The sequence below is a fragment of the Fonsecaea multimorphosa genome (genome assembly GCF_000836435.1).
Source record: "Fonsecaea multimorphosa CBS 102226 unplaced genomic scaffold supercont1.2, whole genome shotgun sequence".
Taxonomy (NCBI): domain Eukaryota; kingdom Fungi; phylum Ascomycota; class Eurotiomycetes; order Chaetothyriales; family Herpotrichiellaceae; genus Fonsecaea; species Fonsecaea multimorphosa.
This window is the reverse complement of record NW_015971636.1, coordinates 1,167,265-1,188,248: the sequence shown is the minus strand read 5'-3', so window position 1 is coordinate 1,188,248 and position 20,984 is coordinate 1,167,265. Positions and strand designations below refer to the sequence as shown.

The 20,984-nt window shown below is 52.1% G+C and overlaps 5 protein-coding genes across 5 annotated transcripts; 4 read left to right on the top strand and 1 right to left on the bottom strand.

Moving 5' to 3' along the window:
• Positions 1-459: 459 nt before the first annotated feature.
• Positions 460-4,115, top strand: Z520_01360 (uncharacterized protein; the record flags this gene model as incomplete). Its single annotated transcript, XM_016771878.1, has 6 exons — positions 460-820; positions 909-990; positions 1,044-1,109; positions 1,189-1,310; positions 1,386-1,592; positions 2,092-4,115. 6 exons carry the CDS (start codon positions 460-462, stop codon positions 4,113-4,115), a joined length of 2,862 nt encoding a protein of 953 aa, XP_016637017.1.
• Positions 4,116-6,744: 2,629 nt separating this feature from the next.
• Z520_01359 (uncharacterized protein) lies at positions 6,745-7,785 on the bottom strand (the record flags this gene model as incomplete). The annotated part of the gene is made up of 1 exon (XM_016771877.1): positions 6,745-7,785. The coding sequence occupies one exon, from the start codon at positions 7,783-7,785 to the stop codon at positions 6,745-6,747; it is 1,041 nt and encodes a 346-aa protein (XP_016637016.1).
• A 502-nt stretch (positions 7,786-8,287) lies between these two features.
• On the top strand, positions 8,288-9,478 carry Z520_01358 (uncharacterized protein; the record flags this gene model as incomplete). Its single annotated transcript, XM_016771876.1, has 1 exon — positions 8,288-9,478. One exon carries the CDS (start codon positions 8,288-8,290, stop codon positions 9,476-9,478), a length of 1,191 nt encoding a protein of 396 aa, XP_016637015.1.
• A 3,645-nt stretch (positions 9,479-13,123) lies between these two features.
• Positions 13,124-15,579, top strand: Z520_01357 (uncharacterized protein; the record flags this gene model as incomplete). The annotated part of the gene is made up of 3 exons (XM_016771875.1): positions 13,124-13,465; positions 13,523-15,368; positions 15,425-15,579. The coding sequence occupies 3 exons, from the start codon at positions 13,124-13,126 to the stop codon at positions 15,577-15,579; spliced, it is 2,343 nt and encodes a 780-aa protein (XP_016637014.1).
• A 2,518-nt stretch (positions 15,580-18,097) lies between these two features.
• Z520_01356 (uncharacterized protein) lies at positions 18,098-19,939 on the top strand (the record flags this gene model as incomplete). The annotated part of the gene is made up of 5 exons (XM_016771874.1): positions 18,098-18,227; positions 18,285-18,723; positions 18,784-19,399; positions 19,453-19,600; positions 19,653-19,939. 5 exons carry the CDS (start codon positions 18,098-18,100, stop codon positions 19,937-19,939), a joined length of 1,620 nt encoding a protein of 539 aa, XP_016637013.1.
• Between the last annotated feature and the right edge of the window lie 1,045 nt (positions 19,940-20,984).

Here is a 20,984-nt window from a genome sequence, read left to right as displayed (position 1 = left end):
GAGGAAGCGAGCGCCAGACGGCGACCAGAATATCAGGATAATTCGAACGTAGATAGCTGCGACCGGCATAGACGAGGCTGTACCAAGTCTCTCGTAGAGGGGAGGCAGAGGTCGAGGCTTGACGAGGACTCTCCAGAGCAGCTAATTTCAGGATAGTGGGCAGGATCAACGTGCAATTTCTCCGCAGTCTGCAAGTCTGCAACCGGCTCCGGCGACTCCAAAATTCTCCTGCGTCGATTAATTATCCAAGGCACGAGACACTGCATTTCTAGTCTTATAGTCGTGTTCCCCCGAGCATGGCCTACAGCAACTTGGACTGTACCTCTACGCATTGAAGAGTCCCAACTCGTATCATCTCAATGTTCCGCATTTCCCCCTTCAACTGCACCCTCTGACAAAGCATTGAAGCGCCCGCTGGTGCCGCTGTCGACCACCATCTTCCTATATCGGGCGCCCAGAATGGCAGCACCTCGAGCGGCGCCGCGAATAACGACCAACAGCCTCCCTCTCCCAACCCGATTGATCCAGCCGTCGCGGATACGCTCCTACCTCCTACGTCTTCCGCTCTTTACTCGCCTGATTCTCGTCGCAATAGTCGCTTTCTGGCTGCTCGAACTGCAGACCGTCTGGAGCGTGATAAAATGGGGTTCGTTAGAGCCCAGTGAAATCAACCTGGGTAGCATGTATAGGCTGAACACATTTGTCTTGATACACACGGGGTTCTGGCACATGTTGATCAATACCATCTGCCTGATGCCTTTGCTAGAGAGGTTCGAGGCTGAATTTGGCACATTGAACAGCATTGCCTTGTTTATGGGCCGTAAGTCTCTCATGCGCTTTCGGAAAGGAGAAAGGGATCCGGATGGCTCGGTTTCGATGTGAAGGACGGCTGCTAATCCATATCACAGCGCTGGGACAAATTCCCGCAGTGTTATATTTGTTGTTGGACGGTGTCATCCTCAGAGACAACACGCCCGTCCTCGGGGCAAGGTAGGGAAAGCCACACGACTCGATAAAAGAGACAGGCTGACATGGGCGACCAGTATATGGGTATTCCTCCTTCTTGCGGCCGAGGCAATCAAAACCTATCGGGCGAATCCATATCTGGAGTAGGTCCAGGTCTTGTCCCTTCCTGACCCCAAAGGAAGCGACTGGGTTCTCTACAAGCTGCTGACAAGTGAACAACAGGATCGCTGACCAAAAGATCCCGACTTGGATATCACCATTAGTGATACTGGTGGTGACATCCATATTGATTCCCAATGCTTCCTTCCTTGGACACCTCAGTGGGTGTATAACAGGATATCTGTGTACGTATCTATATCCTTTGGCTGAGCCCCTGTTCACTACGTCGAAGCGCCTGAGTCTAACTACTATTCGAACAGGGGGCCTGGGCTATATTCGTTTCCTCGCACCTCCGGAGAAAGTCCTTCGCTGGATCGAAGGCAAACTCAATCTGCTTGGACGACTACCACACTATGTGTCTGTGGACCAAAAGACTTACGGGCGCTATGGCGTTCTACCCACTAGTTCGACCAGTGGACCAGAAGGTCATATGAGTCCTATTGGACTTGGTTGGATGGGCACCAGCAGTGAAGGGCAGAGACTTGGGCCATGACCGTCTCCCAGCTTTTTGGGGCAGTTTCGACCACTCGAAAAATGTGTTAGAGCATGCAGTAACCTTGGACATTTGGACAAATCCCGCATTGGATAATGGAGCGTCATGTCTGCGGACGGGCACGATAGGTTGCTCGGTGTACTAGTAGCCATATTTGCAGATGGTTTAATGAATACTCGAGGTACAAGTACGTGTATGACTTTGTAAGGGACTTCGCGTTTTCCAGTACAGTGTATCTTGTAGCCGTGCCACGCGTGGCCATTTGGCGGCTAATCTTCGGCATCGCGGGAAGAGACCAGATTCCTCGAACACGTCAAGCACCTTCACCTCGCACCTCGATGCATGTGTATGAAGGCCTTGCAGTGAAGCTATTGATGAGCTGAGCGAGGTCACCATGGGTCTCATCCGTAAGTATGCTCTCTGCTGCCTACCTAGGTAGAAAACCGCAAATTGGCTAAGAAGGGGCTCTATAGGCAACCTCGTCTCAAGCCTCCGTAAGGACGACCCCCGACTACTTCGAATCCCGCCGTACTTGTCCCTGCTTTGCATGCTCGTTGGAATTGCATGGATCCTCCCATTGCCTTTGCAAGAGTACTCTCGACAAACCTACATATCAGAAAACGCGCTCCTTCCTGGCCAGGTCCATACTTATTTCGGCGGTAGCGAACAGAATGTCTTTCGAGCATATCGACACGAGTTGGCTACGGTCCTGGAAGATGCTGCGACGTCTGCCGGCAACGAGACCCTGGGGAAAGCAGAGCAGAGAGCCCGGAAACAGAGGACAAGTGAAAAATTGGAAGAGCTTTTCCGGAACGCTGGCTTGAAGACTGCGAAGCAACGGTACTCGTATGTATCGTCTGGCCAAGTTTACGAGGGAGAGAATGTCTATGCTGTTCTACACGCGCCTCGCGGCGACGGAACCGAAGCAATTGTACTTGTCGCACCACTCAAAAACATCGACGGCGTCCCAAACGTGAATGGTGTGCCGCTCCTTATTTCCCTGTCGCGCTATTTCAAACGATGGTCTCTATGGTCGAAGGACATTATATTCCTGGTCACTCCGGACAGTGTCGCAGGACCTCAAGCATGGATTGACGCATACCACTCGACCCATGATTCATACAGGGTGCAAGACCTGTCGTTGAAGTCTGGTGCACTTCAGGCTGCTGTTTGCATCGATTACCCATTTGAACATCGCTTCGAGAACCTTCATATTGCGTACGACGGCATCAACGGCGCCCTACCCAACCTGGATCTGTTCAATACCGCCGTGTCGATTGCATCTGGTCAGATGGGAATTGGGACATCGATCCAGTTCCAACACACCTATAGCAAACATGAGCAGTACAGTTCGTACCCTGTTCGCCTGCAAACGCTCGTCCGCGGAATGTCATCCCAAGCCCTCGGCCATGCGACTGGTCCCCATTCTACCTTCATGTCGTATCATATCGATGCAATCACCTTGACAGCCACGAACGAGGGCTGGCAGGACGAGATGGCGTTTGGGAGGACGATCGAAAGCACGTGCCGAAGTCTCAATAATTTACTGGAGAAACTGCACCAGAGCTTCTTCTTCTACCTATTGATGCAGTCAAACCGATTCGTCAGCATTGGAACGTATCTCCCAGGTGCGATGATCATGGCTGCTGCTTACACGATTATGGCAATCTACCTTTGGGTGTTGAGTGGCTATCAAGTCGGCGAGAAAGAAGCAGAGCGCCCGGCGGTCAGCAAGATGGAGAATGGGTCCACAAAGACTACAAGCGTTTCGAAAGCGACCATGTCATTGCCGAAAGAGTCACCATCAAAAATCGAATTCAAACCAGTCGACAGGCAACTCATCCTCCCAATCGCCCTTTTAACAGCGATACACCTAGCGTCTCTCATCCCACTTTATCTTCTTACCTCACTGAGCTTCAGAGCCATGCCCTCGACATTTTTCCTGATAACGGTTGCCCTCCTTGTGCTCCCAATAGTTCTAGCATCAGCGCTTACCGAAATGCCGAACAACACAACCTTACCTGCCTTTTCTGCGCCCACGAATGAGCAATACGTTCTCACCAAGTCGCTCAGTCTTTTAATACTTGGCCTCTTCTTGACAGTCCTAGCGACACTGAATTTCAGTCTCAGCATGTTTCTTGGTATTGTTTGCATACCATTGGTCTTTGTGGATAGAACTCGCTCCAGGCCAGGATTCTCACTTGTTCAATATCTGATACTTGCCATCGTGAGTCCAATGGGGCTCGCAATTGGATTGAGCGCGTATGGCGTCTTGGTCTTGGGACGAGACGATGTTCTTGTGCAATGGCTACAGCAGCTCGCTCTGGGTTGGAACATCTGGGGTAGCTGGGGGGTTCCCGTTGGCATTCTGTGTATTTGGTTGCCTGCGTGGGTTGTAGGTGCGACTTTGGTGGCTAGCTCTTGGTTCACAACGACAGAGGCGGTCAAAGATACTCAAGGCGCCTGGAAGAAGGCGGCATTGAAAACATCATCGTAACGAGACGGCGTTGAATCAGCAAAGATTCAACACGAAAAGGATAAAAGAATTCCCCATTGAAGAGCTCCATTCTTCATAGGGCAGGACTTCTGGAGTTCGACATTTGTACAACTACTGCCCCTGGCTTACCATGCTCGAGACCTGAAGTTTCCAGGTCATAGACGTATCGACTGGACGCTTTTCAAAGGTAATCAATCATCCTTGAGGGCTGTCGCTCGAAGGTCCCGTCACCGCTCCAGCGCAGCTTGGAGTTGGTTCCGTCTCGTCTATAAACGCCCTTCCAATATGTCTCAATGCGTTGAGCACAAGGCCATGCGTACTCGGTACGGCTCAAGCTGATACGAGGCTGGAAGGTGTCATGCACCAATCGGTTGAGCTGTGTCACGATGGGCATCCTTGAGTGTCAGGATTTCCTGACTAATGACGCCCTCTCGGCCGCGATGGTCGAGGCTGATGGGGGGAAATCCTCCTGTGCGATACATGCATCGCGCGGCCTCGACTCCGGGTTTATTAGATTGATGTCTATTCTTTGTCCGCTCTATGGCACCGACTGTGCTTTCAAGGGGCTGGAAATTTTCAGGTCGTGGATTGCAACAACGAGGGACGCTGTCTCCGAACCATCTTCATGACCGTTTTATGTACAGTACTCTGTTCGTTAGAGCCGAGCTTCAATCCTATGCATTAACAAGCCGAGCTTGTCGCCCGGTAACAAAAAAGTAGTACACCCGTCCTTTGCAGTTGCTATTCTTCTGACCCTGGGTATTTTCCCCGCCTTTCTACTTACCTTCTTGGTTCTTAAATCTAAGTAATAACAACTGCTCAGCGTGGACGGGCATTGGCTTTCCTCTCTCTCTGTCCTTCCCTCTCCCTTCCCCCCTGCCTTTCTCCCTCCCTGTTCTTCAGTCCTCACCGTTTTACCCTCCAAGGACACCATCTCCATGTCCGTATCCAAAGACAAGTCACCGGCACCGGCACCGGCACCGGCAGAGGCCGACAAGGTCGACCACGGCCGCTGCCTCTGCGGAGCCGTGACGTTCACGGTCGTGGGCGAGCCTATTTATAATGTCGTGTGCCACTGCGAGAATTGTAGGTGCGTGGCATCCTCCTTCTTTTTTTCTTTCCTGGGCGCTTTTTGAAAACTCGAGGGCTTCTCTTCCTGCTTTGATTGGGTTTTTCTTCGCCCCATGGTCCCGTACTCGGGCTGGGAAATACAGAATGTGATTGTCGGGGGTTTGTTGCGCATGCGGTCGTGGTGCTGAAGCGATGGCCTTCGTGCCGCGTTTGGTGTATTCTCGTGTCTGGGAGAGATGTGGATGGATCTTGTTGGGTGATTTCTATGAGGATGTTATATGCTTGAGCGAGATGCACGGCGTGATGGTTCAGTTACAGCCGGGATCAAGGCATGAAATGGCGATGGATATAGTGAAACAACGGGGTTGTCAAGGCCACAACTGCTCCAGAGGACGGGCAAAAGACGCGATAACACATGCTGACTTCTCCATGCTACCTAGACGACAAGGAGGAAGCACATTGCACTGTGCAAGCATCTTTCCCAAGAAGGTGAGGGTCACTCCCTCCCCCCTCGCATTACTCATACATGATCATACCCTAACTAAACCCTTCGCCTCCCCCTCGGCTTCGGCAGAGCTACACCCTGCACACCGGCCTCTCCAACATAACCACATACACCGACCTCGCCACACAATCGGGCCAACCGCTTTCCCGCGCCTTCTGCAAGATCTGCGGCTCCAAGGTCTGGGCCAAGACACCCCTGAACAACGATATCATTTCGCTGCCTGCAGGCGTGCTGGACGGTGCTGTGGAGAAGTGGACGCCGCAGAAGGAGCAGTTCTGTGAGGTGCGGTGTAAGTGGGTGCCGCAGGATTTGGGGGGAAGTGGTGTGAGGGAGAGGTTTGGGAGGGGGCCGACGGCGAGTGGGGTTGGGGGGTTGACTACAGGTGGTAATGGGGGGAGTGGCAGTAAATTGTAGTATGAATGATGGAGGAGGTTCACTTGGAGGGGAAAGAGGGAAAGGAGGGATGGGAGGCAGAGTGAAACAGGAGATATACTGAGGTAGAGTAACGGCAAAGGGAGGAAGGGCGTGGGAGGGGATGGATTCAGGATTGAGAGTATTAGACGTATATTGATAAAGAAGTTGAAGGGGAGGGGGAAGGGGGAATGCGGTCGCACAAGGGATGGACGAAACTGCAGAGAAAGCAATGACTCGAGAACTAGGATATGGTTTGGATTCAGAGAGGAAGAGACCAAGAGAACAGGTTATGAGGACATGTATGTATATATTGCGGATCCACCGAGCCGGACTGGATTTGGACAGACAGACAGACCGCTACGCTGTTATGTTCATGGCTTGACATATAAGAACGTGATTGTATTTATACTCGTCATCTTCCATCTCATCAACATTTTGTCCTGTGTACCACCCATCGACCAGCTCGCGGTTTTGTGAAGATACGACGCACTGAAGTCGCCCGCTTCGATGATATTCAGACAGGTTGCCGATGTCCCACCATGGGTCAGCACAGCATGACGGCCAGGATCGGACCGGAGCCCAAGGCCGAACAGCCCAGTCCCGCAGGGTTGGTGCACACTCGGGTTGGTCGTGGTCAGATCATAGCTTGCTCGCTCCGTTTACATCTCGCTGTTTCCGATCCTCACGATTTTTCTCGGCCATCTTCAACAGCGCATACAGGCTCTGCATCCTGGGCATCTCGTACCCTTTCTCCCTGGCGAGGCGGATCGGGTTGCCCAATATGACCTCGAGCTCCATTGGCTTGCCGGCCTCCCAATCCAGCAGCATGCTAGGCTTGCTGCCGGACGTGTTCCTCCTTGTCGACCGCAGGATCTGCTCCGGTGTCGCGAACCCAGCGGGGAAGGGAGTGCCGACGACCTTGGGGGCGGTCGTTAGCACTTCGTCCATCACCCCTTTTAAGTGTCTCGAGATTTCGGGGTCGTTGGACATGGCTTCGTTGGTCGATCCGCCTGAGAGTACGGCCGAGGGGTTCATGGATGCGTTGATGGCGATCTTGTGCCAGCGCACGAGCTGCAGTTTCTCGTGCGTGTCGGCGATGGCGTCCTTGATCCCTCCGTCCTTGGAAAGGAGCAGGTCGACGAATGTCTGGTTCTGGGCCGTCGCCCTCGCCTTGTCTTTAGCTGGGGCAGGATTGGTGTCTGGGAAGAACGGCCCCACGTTGATCCGTGTCCAGCGGTTGTGTTTGATGTGCCCGTTGGAGGGCTGTGCACAGGACGCAACCGTCACGGCACTCAGGACGGTGGATCGCGGGAATCGTTCGCTGTACGGCTGCTCCACGCCCAGGCCGTTCTGGATCAACACGATAGCCGTCCTGTCACTGACCAGGCCCTCGAGCAGTTTCGAATCGTCCGACACGTTGGGCAGGGCCTTGGTGCTGACCACGACAAAGTCCCAGGTGACGCCGCTTTTGCGGGCGGACTCGGGAGAATCAAACGTTCGCGTCGGCGTCCACGTATAGTCCCCGTATTGCGAGGAGGTTATTTGGAAGCCGTTGGCCTTGACGGCCGAGTAGTTTGAGCGACACACCACAGAGACATTGGTATTCGCGTTGCGAGCTACCCGGGACGCATAGAACGCCCCAATGGCGCCGGCGCCGAAAAATAAGACCTCGAGGGGCATTTCTGTTGGAAGGAAGAAAGAGAGCAATGCTTGAGGATGTGACAGAAACCTCGTAGGGGAGTGCTCAAGGTAATATACCGGGGAGATTGAGGTCGAAGCATGATACCATTGATGCCGAGGAAGGACGGCGCCTCAATGATTTGCCGGCGACACTGCGTCTCCGACTCCACCAGCCACGAGCACCGCCTCGTCGTCAGCCTCGTCACCAGCCATACATCAGCCACATGTTTACGCCACTTCAACGTTCGTCACCATCCAATCCACCGTCAGCTTTGTAGGCAGACGGGAGTTTGACACAGCAGCTGAATGTCCAGCTTCCATATCACCAAACCGCCTTTGGCCACGTTCTGGGGCCAGTGAGTGACTACTTATATAAACCTCGCCTTCGAAAAAGGGCATGCTTTTCTTTCTCTCCTTCCTTTTCATTCTCCTTTCGTGCCCATATCCATCCTTTACCCAGTTCATCCCTCAACTTGACCTAGACCAGACTTACCATACAATAATGGGTGGCGGGCACGGAATCCGCTCAGTCGTGTATTACGTGAATTGGGCGCCCTATGCACGCAATCACCACCCCCAAGACCTGCCCGCCGAGAATCTCACTCACGTCCTTTACGCCTTTGCCAACGTCAAACCTGACAGCGGCGAGGTCTTTTTGACGGATCCTTGGTCTGACACCGACAAACATTACGACGGTGATAGCTGGAATGACTCGGGGACGAACGTGTACGGGTGCCTGAAGCAACTGTTCCTCCTGAAGAAGAGAAACCGCAACCTCAAAGTGCTATTGAGTATTGGTGGCTGGACTTACTCCTCAAACTTCGCTCAACCGGCCAGCAACCCCGGGGGCAGGAAGCATTTTGCAGAGACGGCGGTCAAACTGCTGGAGGACCTTGGATTCGACGGCATCGACATCGACTGGGAATACCCCAAGAATGAAAGTGAGGCGGAAGACTATGTCAAGCTCCTTCAGGAGACCCGCCACGCCCTCGACGCGGCAGCTGCCAAGCGTCATCATACGAGGTTTTACTTGACTGTCGCATGCCCTGCTGGGCCGTCCAACTTTGAGAAACTCAAGATCGCCGAGATGGACCGCCTGCTTGACTTTTGGAACCTGATGGCATATGACTATGCCGGATCGTGGGATCAGCGAGCGGGACATCAAGCAAACCTGTTCCCTTCGCGATCCCACCCTCAGTGTACGCCGTTCAGCACCGTGGCTGCCATCGAACATTACACCAGGCACGGGGTGCATCCGTCCAAAATTGTCCTGGGAATGCCCCTGTATGGCCGAGCCTTTCTATCGACTTCCGGACCCGGACATCCGTTCAATGGGGTCGGCGAAGGAAGCTGGGAGCAAGGTGTCTGGGATTACAAAGCACTTCCAAAGCCTGATAGCACCGAGTACCACGATCGTGATGTCGGTGCCAGCTGGAGTTACAGCCCTTCCTCGAACACCATGATAAGCTACGATACGCCTGACTTGGTAGCTCAGAAAGCGAACTTTGTCCGAGATTATGGCTTAGGCGGTGGCATGTGGTGGGAGAGTTCGGCCGACAAGGCAGTCGGACAGGGTAGTCTGATTGAGACATTCCTCAGGCAGAGTGGTGGGCCGAGTCGACTGGAAGAGATCAAGAACTGCCTTGAATACCCTGAGACCAAATACGACAACTTGCGGAACAAGTTCGAATAAGGCCAAAAGCGTCACCTGCCATAGTTAGCCGGAAGCTGAGGCGTTGACAAACAGCTAAATGCATCAGATTGAGAGGCTGTCGACAGTTGCACAGATCACTTTCTCAAATTTCAGACGCATAGTCAGGGACGGTTCCGTAGTCATGGAGCTTCGCTTCATTCTAATGCAATCGACAGGGTGTCGAGCCGCTTTTTGTGTAACCTGAAGACAAGATGGAAGGCACCCGCGGATAGGAATGGAGACGCCCCAGTCGAGACAGAGGAAAGCTGCCCGTCAATCATTGATGTGCGTCGTATTGGCAGCCCTAGCCTAGACAGTCTGAGCAAGGAACGAATCTGTACATGTCATCCAGGAGAGGAGTGTTCAATACGAGGTAGAATTCAGCTGCCTCCCACACCTCGCGCATTAGCCGTACCAATGGTTCCCCACTAGGTGAGGCATGCCACTTGCTTCTGTCAATATTACACACCATTGAGGATCTTTCTCTTACCTAATCCAGTCATTCCTGCTTGTCTGAGGCTGTCGCCTGGTTGGCTGCTTTGTAGCAGAGTGCTGTCGATGAAGGCCACGAAATCATCCCCTGGCGAGCCTTTGTCGATAGTGACCAGGGCCCTGGCACCGCGAATGGGACGACCAGCAGAGATCTGCGAGATTGACATGGGCCTTTCAGATTGCGTACTCGTCCGATCAGCATAACGCTAGATCATACATGCCACCGACCTCATCGTTGGTGAAAGTAGGCCAGGTAGCGGAAGGGCGAGCTCACAGTCTATCAATCGACCCGATTTTCTGCAGGCTGATGGATCCAGAGGTGCGGTATCTCCACAAGCCACTTTTGTCATGCCAAAAACGTGCTTCATCTTGGCGATGTACGAGGTAAAGGGGGTATGCAGGCCAAAGCCCGCCACTGACGCCTTGTCATCTTTCCTTCGAGCGCAAGTCCTCAGAACCGTCGGGAAGTTCCCGTAGGAAAAGGGTATCATGCTCATCGGCAGACCTCTCTCCGCGCAGTCAATCGGACAGAGATTTCCACCGTGGACTGATGATGAGAAAAGCATTACTCATGCAATACCAGGGTGGTTGGCCTGCAACACCTGTCAAGGCTGCAGTGAACAAGGAATCCAGATCCAGGGAGCCATCATTGGGATTCTGGGGTCTGGAGAAGACGAAACCCTGGTGTTTGAAGATGTGCCCCAGAGCAACATCAAAAGCCATCTGAAACTCGGACTCGAGCTCCAAACAAATCCCAAGCCTTTCTGACTTACCCCTGCACATGCTCCACCTCAGCTGGGTCACCCCTTACCTAGTTCGTTGGAGCTCTGGAACCCACAGATGGCGCTGCAAGACACTGCAAAGATACGCCTTCTCGAGCCCCGGTTCAAAAAGGCTTCATCTGCGGTGGCTGATCTAGACTTGCCAGGTTTCGTTTTTGCTAGATCTCTTTATGGCATACCAGGCCCATACAATTGCCATTCAAGCCAGCAAGACGAATTCCAAGCAACGAGCTATCTTTCAGTAGTCAGATACGCATGAGGTCCAAGCTCCCGGATACCAAAGTGCCCATTCTTCCTATTGGGTGGGTAAGCCTGACATTGGGCTGCCACGGCTTCTCTCCTTGCATGCATGTGGTTTTTTTGACATTTGATGAGCATTTCCGGGAGAGGATTTCAAGAAATTAACATGCCGGCCAGAATGAAATATCCAAATTTGCTAGGACGCCGAGGTACATTCTTGCGGGTGAGGATCAATGAGGGAGCAACAAGGATGTGCAGTGGGATGTTGATCGGCAAGGCTCAGGCTGAGGGCGTACGGAGTAGTAGGTAGATTTGCATCTGATCGTCCGTCCGCAGTCCGACTCGATGTACCCTAGAGTCATAGATGCTACTGTCTGCTACGCGAGAGAACATCTCGATTAGCCCAGAACAACCATGTTCACCGTCCCGTAACTTTGTACTCCTCAAATGGAATGCCGCCCGGGATCTGGAAGCAGCCTCGGGAAAGTCAAAGGGAAAGGATTCTGGGATGCGCCAGGGCGGTGGTGGCTTTCATGAGCTGGTCAGCGACTCGGCGTTGTTGGCGGTTGAAGGCTTGAAAAGGGCAGGGATGCAGACCGTTCATCCGGAGTCAGTTGACATTCTGATTTACCCCTGAGAGGCACAGAAGAGGAAGGGATGAGAGAGGAGGGAGAAGAGATCAGAGCCAACCCCGCCAAGCCACGGGCCGCCTAACCAGAGGTAGATAGGTCTCCTAGGTGCCTGGCGACGCCTAACGAGTCACCTACGAGTACGAGTTCAGCAGGAACCCACCCCCTCCACCCTCACTACGAGTACCTTAAACTCATAAGGCACTGGCATGCAGCCTAGTGAGCCTGTCAAAGCTGCATGAGAGACAAGTTCTCGTACTCCCATCATCATGCGCTACTACTGACACGCCTTTTCTTCTTCCTCTCGTTTGCTGCCAAAAAGTTTATTGCCAGATCATAAGTCTAAACGCCCCCTCTGGCCCCCTCCCTCCAGGCATTGAGTCCACCGCCTAGGCTTGACTGGGATGCACCCCAGGGCAGGGATTGCCAGGGCTCGCTCTTCCATTTCCAGGCACTATTACTACCTGACCATCTTGCCGTCCAATCCAGAGCCAACCGAGCCAACCCCCTTCTCACCTGCACCCTTCCTCCCTCTCACTCCTCGAACAGTTCCTATCCCTCGTCTATCCACACATCCACACTGCCCATCCATTCACAGTTCCAAAAATCCAATCCTCCATCAACACGCCCTGACGACCTGACGCCCGACACCCTCCTTGCCTCCTCGACCCTCTCCTCCCCCCTATCATTTCTGACCATCCAGCTGCCGTCCTCCCACTCCCCTTCATTCGTCCGCACGGCTGTTCCTGGTTCCTGACAGACTTCTGTCCAACATCACTCCTTGCCTTGCTGTTCGCTCGCTGCCACTTCTCTTATCTTCGCCCCGATCGCCAACCAGCGTCTTCCACGCATCCCCCCATCTACCACGTTCTCCGTTGTCACCCTCTGCAGTCGCATACTTCGAGCCGCAATCCTCCTTCTGCGCCGCCAGTCACAGTGCGCCTGCACACACCTCAATCCCACCAGACTTTCTCTTTCAACGCCCGTCCTGCGAACCCGCCCCCCCGCCAGTTCACTCACAACGCACTCACCTTACCGTGTTTCACTGTTCAAAATATCTGTAATCTCTGTCGGGTGGAGCTTTGTTGCTTGTGTTCGTTCGAAATCTGCATCTTGACAGGAGACGAAGGGAGGAGACATTATTTACATTACTCTCGCGCCGGTCGCATTGGACGTTTTCCTCCCCAGTCAAAACTTCAACGCAAATAATACCGCAATCTGCCTTTTCCAGCCCGATATTTCCAACCCGCCTGCGTCTGCTTCCCGGGAGGAAACGATTGTGCATCACCGATCCCAGATGACCTGCGGCCCGTTCTGAAACACGCCCGACGTTACAATATCATACAACCCCCGAGTTGCATATAGAGTTCATATCCTCCTTTGGATCCTGTTGCCCAGCCCTTAAAGAGTAGATGAGCTCTTCACTCCGCTCCGACGTGCCCAGGCGTGTCTCCAGCGCAAAGGACCGCTCGAAATCGCGTCGATCCAGGCAGGGTGCCGACATGGCGGTCGCAACCATGCTCCAACCGGCCTCGCGAGGCTCGACCTCGACCAACTCCTCCTTCGAACCGGTCAGCCGTACCAATACCTTCTCGAGCCACGATGGCGCTCGCTCCTTGCGACAAAGCAAAAGGGTCAGCATGACCGCCCTCTATGCGAGCATGAGCGCAAAGGACAAGGACTTGGAAATCAGCGATGAACTCGCTCGTGCACAACGCTCGCTCAGGGATTTGAAGGTCAAGATTTCAAATCAGTCCAAGAAGAACTTCGTCCTGGAAAAGGACGTCCGCTACCTGGACTCAAGAATTGCCCTGTTGATCCAAAATCGCATGGCCTTGGAAGAGGTAGGTTTGCACCACACAGGCCGAATCAATGAACGTTTGTACTAATACCATACCAAGCAAAATGAGGTTGCCAGTCACCTTGACGAGGCCGCTGAGCTCCAAGAAGGATCATTTCCAAACGACGACAAGACCCAGAAATACGGCAACCTATTCTTCATGCTTCAGTCCGAGCCCAGGCATATCGCTCATTTATGTCGTCTGGTCACCATGGCCGAGATTGATTCCCTATTGCAGACCGTCATGTTTACAATTTATGGAAACCAATACGAGAGCCGAGAAGAGCATCTACTGCTGACCATGTTTCAATCGGTCTTGACCCATCAGTTCGAGACAACACCTGAATATTCCTCTTTACTCCGTCAGAACACTCCGGTTTCCCGTATGATGACCACCTATACCCGGCGCGGCCCCGGGCAGAGTTTCCTCAAAGAAGTGCTTGCCGAAAAGATCAACTCGCTGACCGAGCTGAGCGACGTGGATCTTGAGATCAACCCCTTGAAAGTCTACGAGGCCATGGTCAAGCAAATCGAGGACGATACGGGCGTTCTCCCGGAAGACCTACCCCGGTCTGTCACTGCCGAATTTGCTGCGGAGAACGCACAAGTGCAAGCTATCATTACGCCACGGCTCAAGATGCTGACCGAAATCGCGGAAGGATTCTTATCTGCGATTATTGAATGCCTGGAGGAGACACCTTATGGAATCCGTTGGATCTGCAAGCAGATTCGGAATCTCTCGCGGCGCAAGTACCCTGATGCCCAGGACCAGGCGATTTGCACCCTGATTGGTGGCTTTTTCTTCTTACGCTTTATCAATCCTGCCATTGTCACTCCAAAATCTTACATGCTGATTGAGAGGGTGCCGGACGAGAAACCCAAAAGGACCCTAACCTACATTGCCAAGATGCTGCAGAATCTGGCCAACAAGCCGTCATATGCCAAGGAACCATACATGGCCAAACTGCAACCGTTCATCCAACGGAACAAGGATCGCTGCAACAAGTTCATGTTGGACCTGTGCGAGGTTCAAGACTTTTATGAGAGTCTGGAGATGGACAATTATGTGGCACTGTCGAAACGTGATCTCGAGCTTCAGATCAGTTTGAACGAAGTTTATGCTACTCATGCATTGCTCGAGAAGCATAGCTTGGAACTGGCCAAGGATCCTTCTTCTCACCTAGGAATCCTGCTGCAGGAACTTGGCCCAGCACCACCGCAACTGCCCAGAAAAGACAACAGGGCGATCAACCTGCCTCTCTACAGCAAGTGGGAGACAACCTTCGACGATCTGACCCACGCCCTTGACATTACTCCAGAAGAGATCCATTTTATGGAAGCAAAGAGCACCTTTGTGCAAATCATGCGAAGCCTGCCGCAGAATGCGGTGGTCATGAGGCGCCCTCTTCGCCTTGACCGGGTGGCCGAAGCGGCAGGGACTCTGAAGAATGACGCTGTCATGGTGCGGAAAGGCATCCGGTGTATGGAGCTCCTAACGCAGCTGTCTGAATGGGGGGCGATAGATCGTGCTGACGACTATGCGGTGCTCCGGGATGAAGTTGAGCAAGAGCTGGCCCACCTCGGCTCGTTAAAGGAGAAGGTGTTGGAAGAAACGGCCAAGTTGGAGGATGTTTATAAGACGATTCGCGACCACAACGCATATCTTCTGTCCCAGCTCGACACGTACAAGAATTATCTACACAACGTGCGAAGCCAGTCTGAAGGCGCGAGAAGAGGCAAGACGGAGAAGGTGCGAGAGCTCGGCCCGTACAAATTCACCCACGCCCAACTGGAGAAAGACGGTGTGATTACGAGAAGCAACGTCCCCGAGAACCGGAGAGGTAATATCTTCTTCATGTTCCGGAGCCCCCTTGCAGGTACTTTCGTCATCAGCCTGCATTACAAAGGTGAGCCGCATGGCGTTGGCGGGCGAGCAGTGGATTTGATACTAACATGGTAGCAGGGCGTGCGCGTGGTCTCCTCGAGCTGGACCTGAAACTAGACGATCTACTCGAGATGCAGAAAGATGGTCAGGACGACCTCGATCTGGAATATGTGCAGTTTGATGTCTCCAAGGTTCTGACCCTGCTCAACAAACGGTTCGCGAGGAAGAAATAGAACGCAACCTTGGGGCCAGGTCCATCCAGGCCGGGCCGCATGATGATTGGAGCACGAAAAGCACGAAGAGCATATTCAGGCCAGAAATCTCGGAACACGACGACGGGGATGAGCGACACGATCTGAATTTGAAGCAAACAAACACAACTCCCAGCGATTGACGAAAACAAGAAGTCGGCGAGCTGGGCGGGCGCCGCCCCATCGATTTTTGCACTTTCTACCCCCTTTTTGTTTTACTAGGAATCCAAAGCGCGTCATCCAATTTTGTGTAAGTCTAATATTTTTGCATCCGGGATTTGTCTCGAGGTTTGTTGTTGTTGAAGAGCGAGCAAAAGAAAGACTTGGGCGGGGGGAGCGCTGTACTGTGCTGGACTGTCGAGGGCAGCATCCAACGACTCTTGGTTCTGTGTCTGTGTGTCTGTATGACCGATGGAGTGTTTGTATCTGGACCTACGGAGGATGAGGAGTGTGTAATATATCAAACGGGCCTGGCCCCAGACAACCTGCAGGGCGGCAGTTGGCAGTCTTTTGGGAACGAAGTAAAATGAATTGAATTGTATTGGGAAAGACAGCAAGAGCAAGGACATGCGAGCAAGGGACAGTGATAGGGATAGGGGATGGGATAGGATGGGAAATACCATTGTACTAATAGGACGCACGCCCTGTTTTCTGTTTGGCATTTGATACAGAAGATTTTTGCGTACTTTCGACCCCGGCCAGAATTGGGTTGCACTCATATATGTCTAACATAAGATATATATATACATTATATATACCCCGAACTATACTTTGTCCCTTACTATTTTCGTTCAGGAAAGAGAGCGCGGCCGCTTTACTTAGGCACGTAACGGATTCCCGGCCGAGTAGCACCAGCTCGAGCGATTTGGGGCCCATTGGAAGAAAGCGCGAGATGATGTGGGGGCTGCCCAGCTTGATGCCTGTGTTTTCGACCTCGGTAGTATTCAGGACTCACAGCGTTTGTTGAACACGACGGCGTTCTATCCATTCTTGGGATACACACTCCAGAAGGCGTTAAAACCTTTCCATTCATGAGCGAAGATACAGTAACCTACTTCGGTTTAGAGGAACGCTTGAGGGAGTACGGTCAAGTTTATCTGTTCCTACGGTCACAAGGATTGGGGGAATAACAGTCTAATGTCAAAGACTACTGTCGTTATAATACAGTACCTCTGCTGACGCTTCCGATGTCACGTACACATGGCAATAAATGGCCTATGCTTTCTCTTCCAGGTCAGACAGTGAATGCGAAGGCATGGAGTCGTCAAAGTTGCCAGCTATATGAGACAGTCATAAAATAAAAAATGTCCCCAGCAATTTGAACGACCCAAAATCTGTGTAGCTTCAGTTGTCAGATCCTGCATATCTCCTTGATTGGATAGAGGTCAGGGTAAATGATATCCACCACTACCACCGCCTGTACCTCAAAGTGGAATTGTGATTGGAACAGGAGAGAAGTACCTAGGTAGCCACGAATGTTGAAAGTCGATCAGGTAGAAAACCAAAGTTCGCTGGGGGTTTCGAAAGATCACGACGTCGACGTCTGTTGGATCCGCCGGAGCGTACCACTTTGTACCCTCCAATCATTTTGTTTGGAGCTCCATAATTAAATGGATTTGATTCTCCGACTGAATGGGATTAATTCTCCGGCGGCACTCCCTACCAGGTACCTAGGTAGAGCTCGCTCGGTTACCGCAAGTCCATCTCACGATGCCGGAATCGAATTTTTGGCCACGAGGTGCTTACTGAAATGCGGTACCGCTTGCTACTACGGTGCTTGAGAAATCGGAGCGGATTGATATGGTATAGTACGTTTCCTTTTTCTGGTTTTTTGAATGGCCTGCAGCAATTTTCGGCGAGATCTTGAGTGTCTTGAAGTGGTAGCTTTGCTTTGCCGACCACGTTTTTTTTCTCTCCCCGATCCCCCTCAACCCACGGTCTCCTGTTCCACCCGTCCAAAGTGACAACTCTGTAAGTGAAAATAACAGATCGCCAAGCAAAGCTTAGGACGGTTGTTCTTCCCAGTGCCATAATGACAGGCTACAGCCAAGCCACTCAATGAGCCTTGTGGGCAAAGCTTCAGCGAAGGCAGTATACGCGTTCTTGATCGAGATTATGCATGGGCCTTTGAGTTACCCCTCAGGTTGGGGGCAATCCTAATCAGCCTCACATCTGACCCCGTTTCAAGCTAAGATCATCAATATTGCGAGGTCTTCAGGTAACAACCGAGGGTATTGACAGGAGATGGTCTGGAAATGCTCGGGTGCGGAGCGATACATGGTAAAAACTGCCGGGAGACAGGGACCCGCTTACTGTCTTCGGCCCCAGTTCCCCAAACCCCAGAAAGCTGGGGATTGATATACTGAGGCTGGCCTGGTCCATGAACCAAAATATTTCTCCTCTTCCGACCTGCTTGCACTTGCTCTTCCGCTGAGTACGTTTTGCTTCCATCTAACAAACGCTTAGACCGCCTTGCTGTGGCACCGCTGCCTCCGCCAAGATGGGTATCTTCAAGTCGAAGATGCACTTCAACAGCTATAACGTTCTTGTCGTTATCTTTGTCGCCATCGGCACTCTCTCTACTGCCTACGGTCTCGCCATTATTGGTTCCACGTCCGGCCAGCCGAACTGTGAGTCTAGAGAATGAAAATAATCGGATACATTATTCATTTGGCTGACCTCTACAGTCTACACGTACTTCAATCTTGCCGCTTCGCCATCTGAACCAGGCTATGACCACACTACCAATGTCTTGGGTGGCCTCAACGGCGCCAACAGCGGTGGTGCCTTTGTGGGCGCTCTTATAAGCGCTTGGTCTGCAGATAAATTCGGCCGCAAGATTACCATCATGATCGGCTGTGTCTTCATCATCATTGGCGGTGCCTTGAACGCTGGCTCTGTTGCAATCTCCATGTTCGCCATCGGACGAGTTGTTGCCGGTGTCGGTTCGGGTATTCTCGCCATCGTCACCCCTATGTACCAAGGGGAAGTTGCCACCGCAGAAACTCGAGGAGCCATGATGTGCGTAACTGGCATCATGTGGGCTTATGGCTATAGCTTTGCTGGCTGGATCGGTTATGGCTGCGTGCATATTCCGGCAGATTCGCCTCACGCTTCGGCTGCCTGGTAAGATTCATCCTTCTTTACAACTCAACTTGAGTTTCTGGCTCCTAATCAACCGTACAGGCGATTTCCCCTCGCTTTCCAATGTGTCCCTCCTTTGATTGTCCTCCTCGGCTTCAAATTCATTCCAGAATCTCCTCGCTGGTTGCTAACCCGGGACCGCCGCGAGGAATCCTTCAACATCATCAAACGCCTGCACGCGGCCAAGGATGATCCTGAACAGATCCGAGCCAAGGAAGAGTTCTATTTGATGGAGAAGCAGCACGAAGCTGACAAGAAAATGACCATCCGGCCCTTCGAGATCTTCCGCGGACGCCCCAACCAGAAGCGATCTGCTATCTCGATCCTGTGCATGTTCTTTAACCAAATGATGGGTGTCTACGTCCTTGCCAACTACGGTGTGCTCATCTATGGCTCCCTCGGTTTGCCCGGAACGATCCCGCTTCTCTTGAATGCATGCTGGACTTCATACACTATCCTCGGAAATACCCTGACTGCCTTCATCGTTGATCGATTCGGCCGTCGACCTCTCATGTTGACCGCTATTGTTGGCTGTGGAGCCAGTCTGATCTTCGAGGCTGCCTTGACAGCTACATACCTCGGAACTAACCACACAGCCGGCTTGAACGCCTGTGTCTTCTTCATCTGGATGTACATCACTTTCTGGTGCTCTTGCATGGTAAGCACTTTACTACTGAAAGATTGCCCTTGGCAGAACTAACAGATCGACAGGACGCCACCCAATTCGTCTACGTGTCGGAAATCTGGCCCAATCACCTCCGATCGCAAGGAACGGCCATGGGTTTGGCCGTCTTTTTCTTGACCTCCGAAATCACCCTGGTTGCCGCTCCGGTTGCCTTGAACACCATTGGCTGGAAATGTAAGTTCTACCGTTTTCTGCTTTAATTTTGTGAGTTTAACAATGATCTCAGTCTACCTCGTGTGCATTTGCCCAACCGTGGTCTACTTGCCGATCTTGTATTTCTTCTTTCCAGAGACTAAGGGTCGTACACTCGAAGAAATTGGATCTCTCTTCGGAGACACCAACATTGCTGCCCATTGGTATGGTATTAGCGACGAGGAGCGTGAGAAGATTCACCAGGGCGCCTTGCATCTAACAGCGGATGGTATGATCGTGGAAGATCTCGAGGAGAATTCCATGACAACTCGCTTGGAGGAGACTGAGAAGGTAATTGAGCAACACACGGAGAAGGTTTGAGCTTACCTTGAGGCTTCATGGGCTCTAGATGATCTCAATGTGCCTCTCCTCCTTACCGTGAGAGTCCACTTAGGATGAGACTACCGGCAGACCGTTGATAGATATCTCGCGAGTTGTGTTGTCTAACACCATAGGGATAAAATATCGTCGCATCTTTCGAAGCTATTATTCCTACTTTCGTTTCAAGGGTTGTGAGCTGTAGTCATAAAAGACCAGGCCTCCTGGTTAAAATCTCGTCACTTTCGCGCCCTGTTCAGAACAGATCATTACGAAAAGTAGATAACACCCAAGTTCTTTCTACAATGCGCTCTACCGCATGCATGAACATTATGTAACCCTCTTATTACTTAACTTGGGGAACAGCTCAAGCTTTCTGCCCTTTGTATGACCGGACACGTTGAGCTTCGGCAGCTTCAGCTTGCTCGATCTCTGCCAATGCATGGAGCTGAGAGCGAGAGAAAGCATCTCCAGCACTCCGCTAGTCACCTGGATCTCCTGTAGGGATCGGAGGGCCGTTTCCGGATTCATGATCATTCCCCACTACGCGAAAGTAGCGAATCGACTTTCTCTGGCGGAAAGCAGTTTGTAGCGAACAGCGATCTCGAAAGACACGACCCATACGCAAGAAGAGGGGTCTTGGCATTAGCCGAATCAATACTAGGCTCTCCTGACGGTGCTTGCAAAACCAGGCTACGATAGATTTCCAGGCGTACGACAGCAGTGATAGGTTTCGTATAGAGATTAGGATAAGAAGCTTATGTAGTCACTCTTGAGACCATACCTAGACTAGGCAATGCATCATCTTTCAAATGGTATAGTGCAGCCCGAAACTTGTTCCTGATGAAGTTGAGCGCGTTATACACCATAGTCCCTAGGGAGCTTTTACAAGAGCATATCATAGTTTTACTTTGATAAAGAACTATAATTCTCCACTAGGAGGACCTTGATCCTGCTCTGAGATCACTGCATGTGTTGTAAACAGCGCTTGATCAAGATCATGAATTGGTCTGTCCCCTTGTGCCTAGTCGCAGGCCGTGCCTGTTCG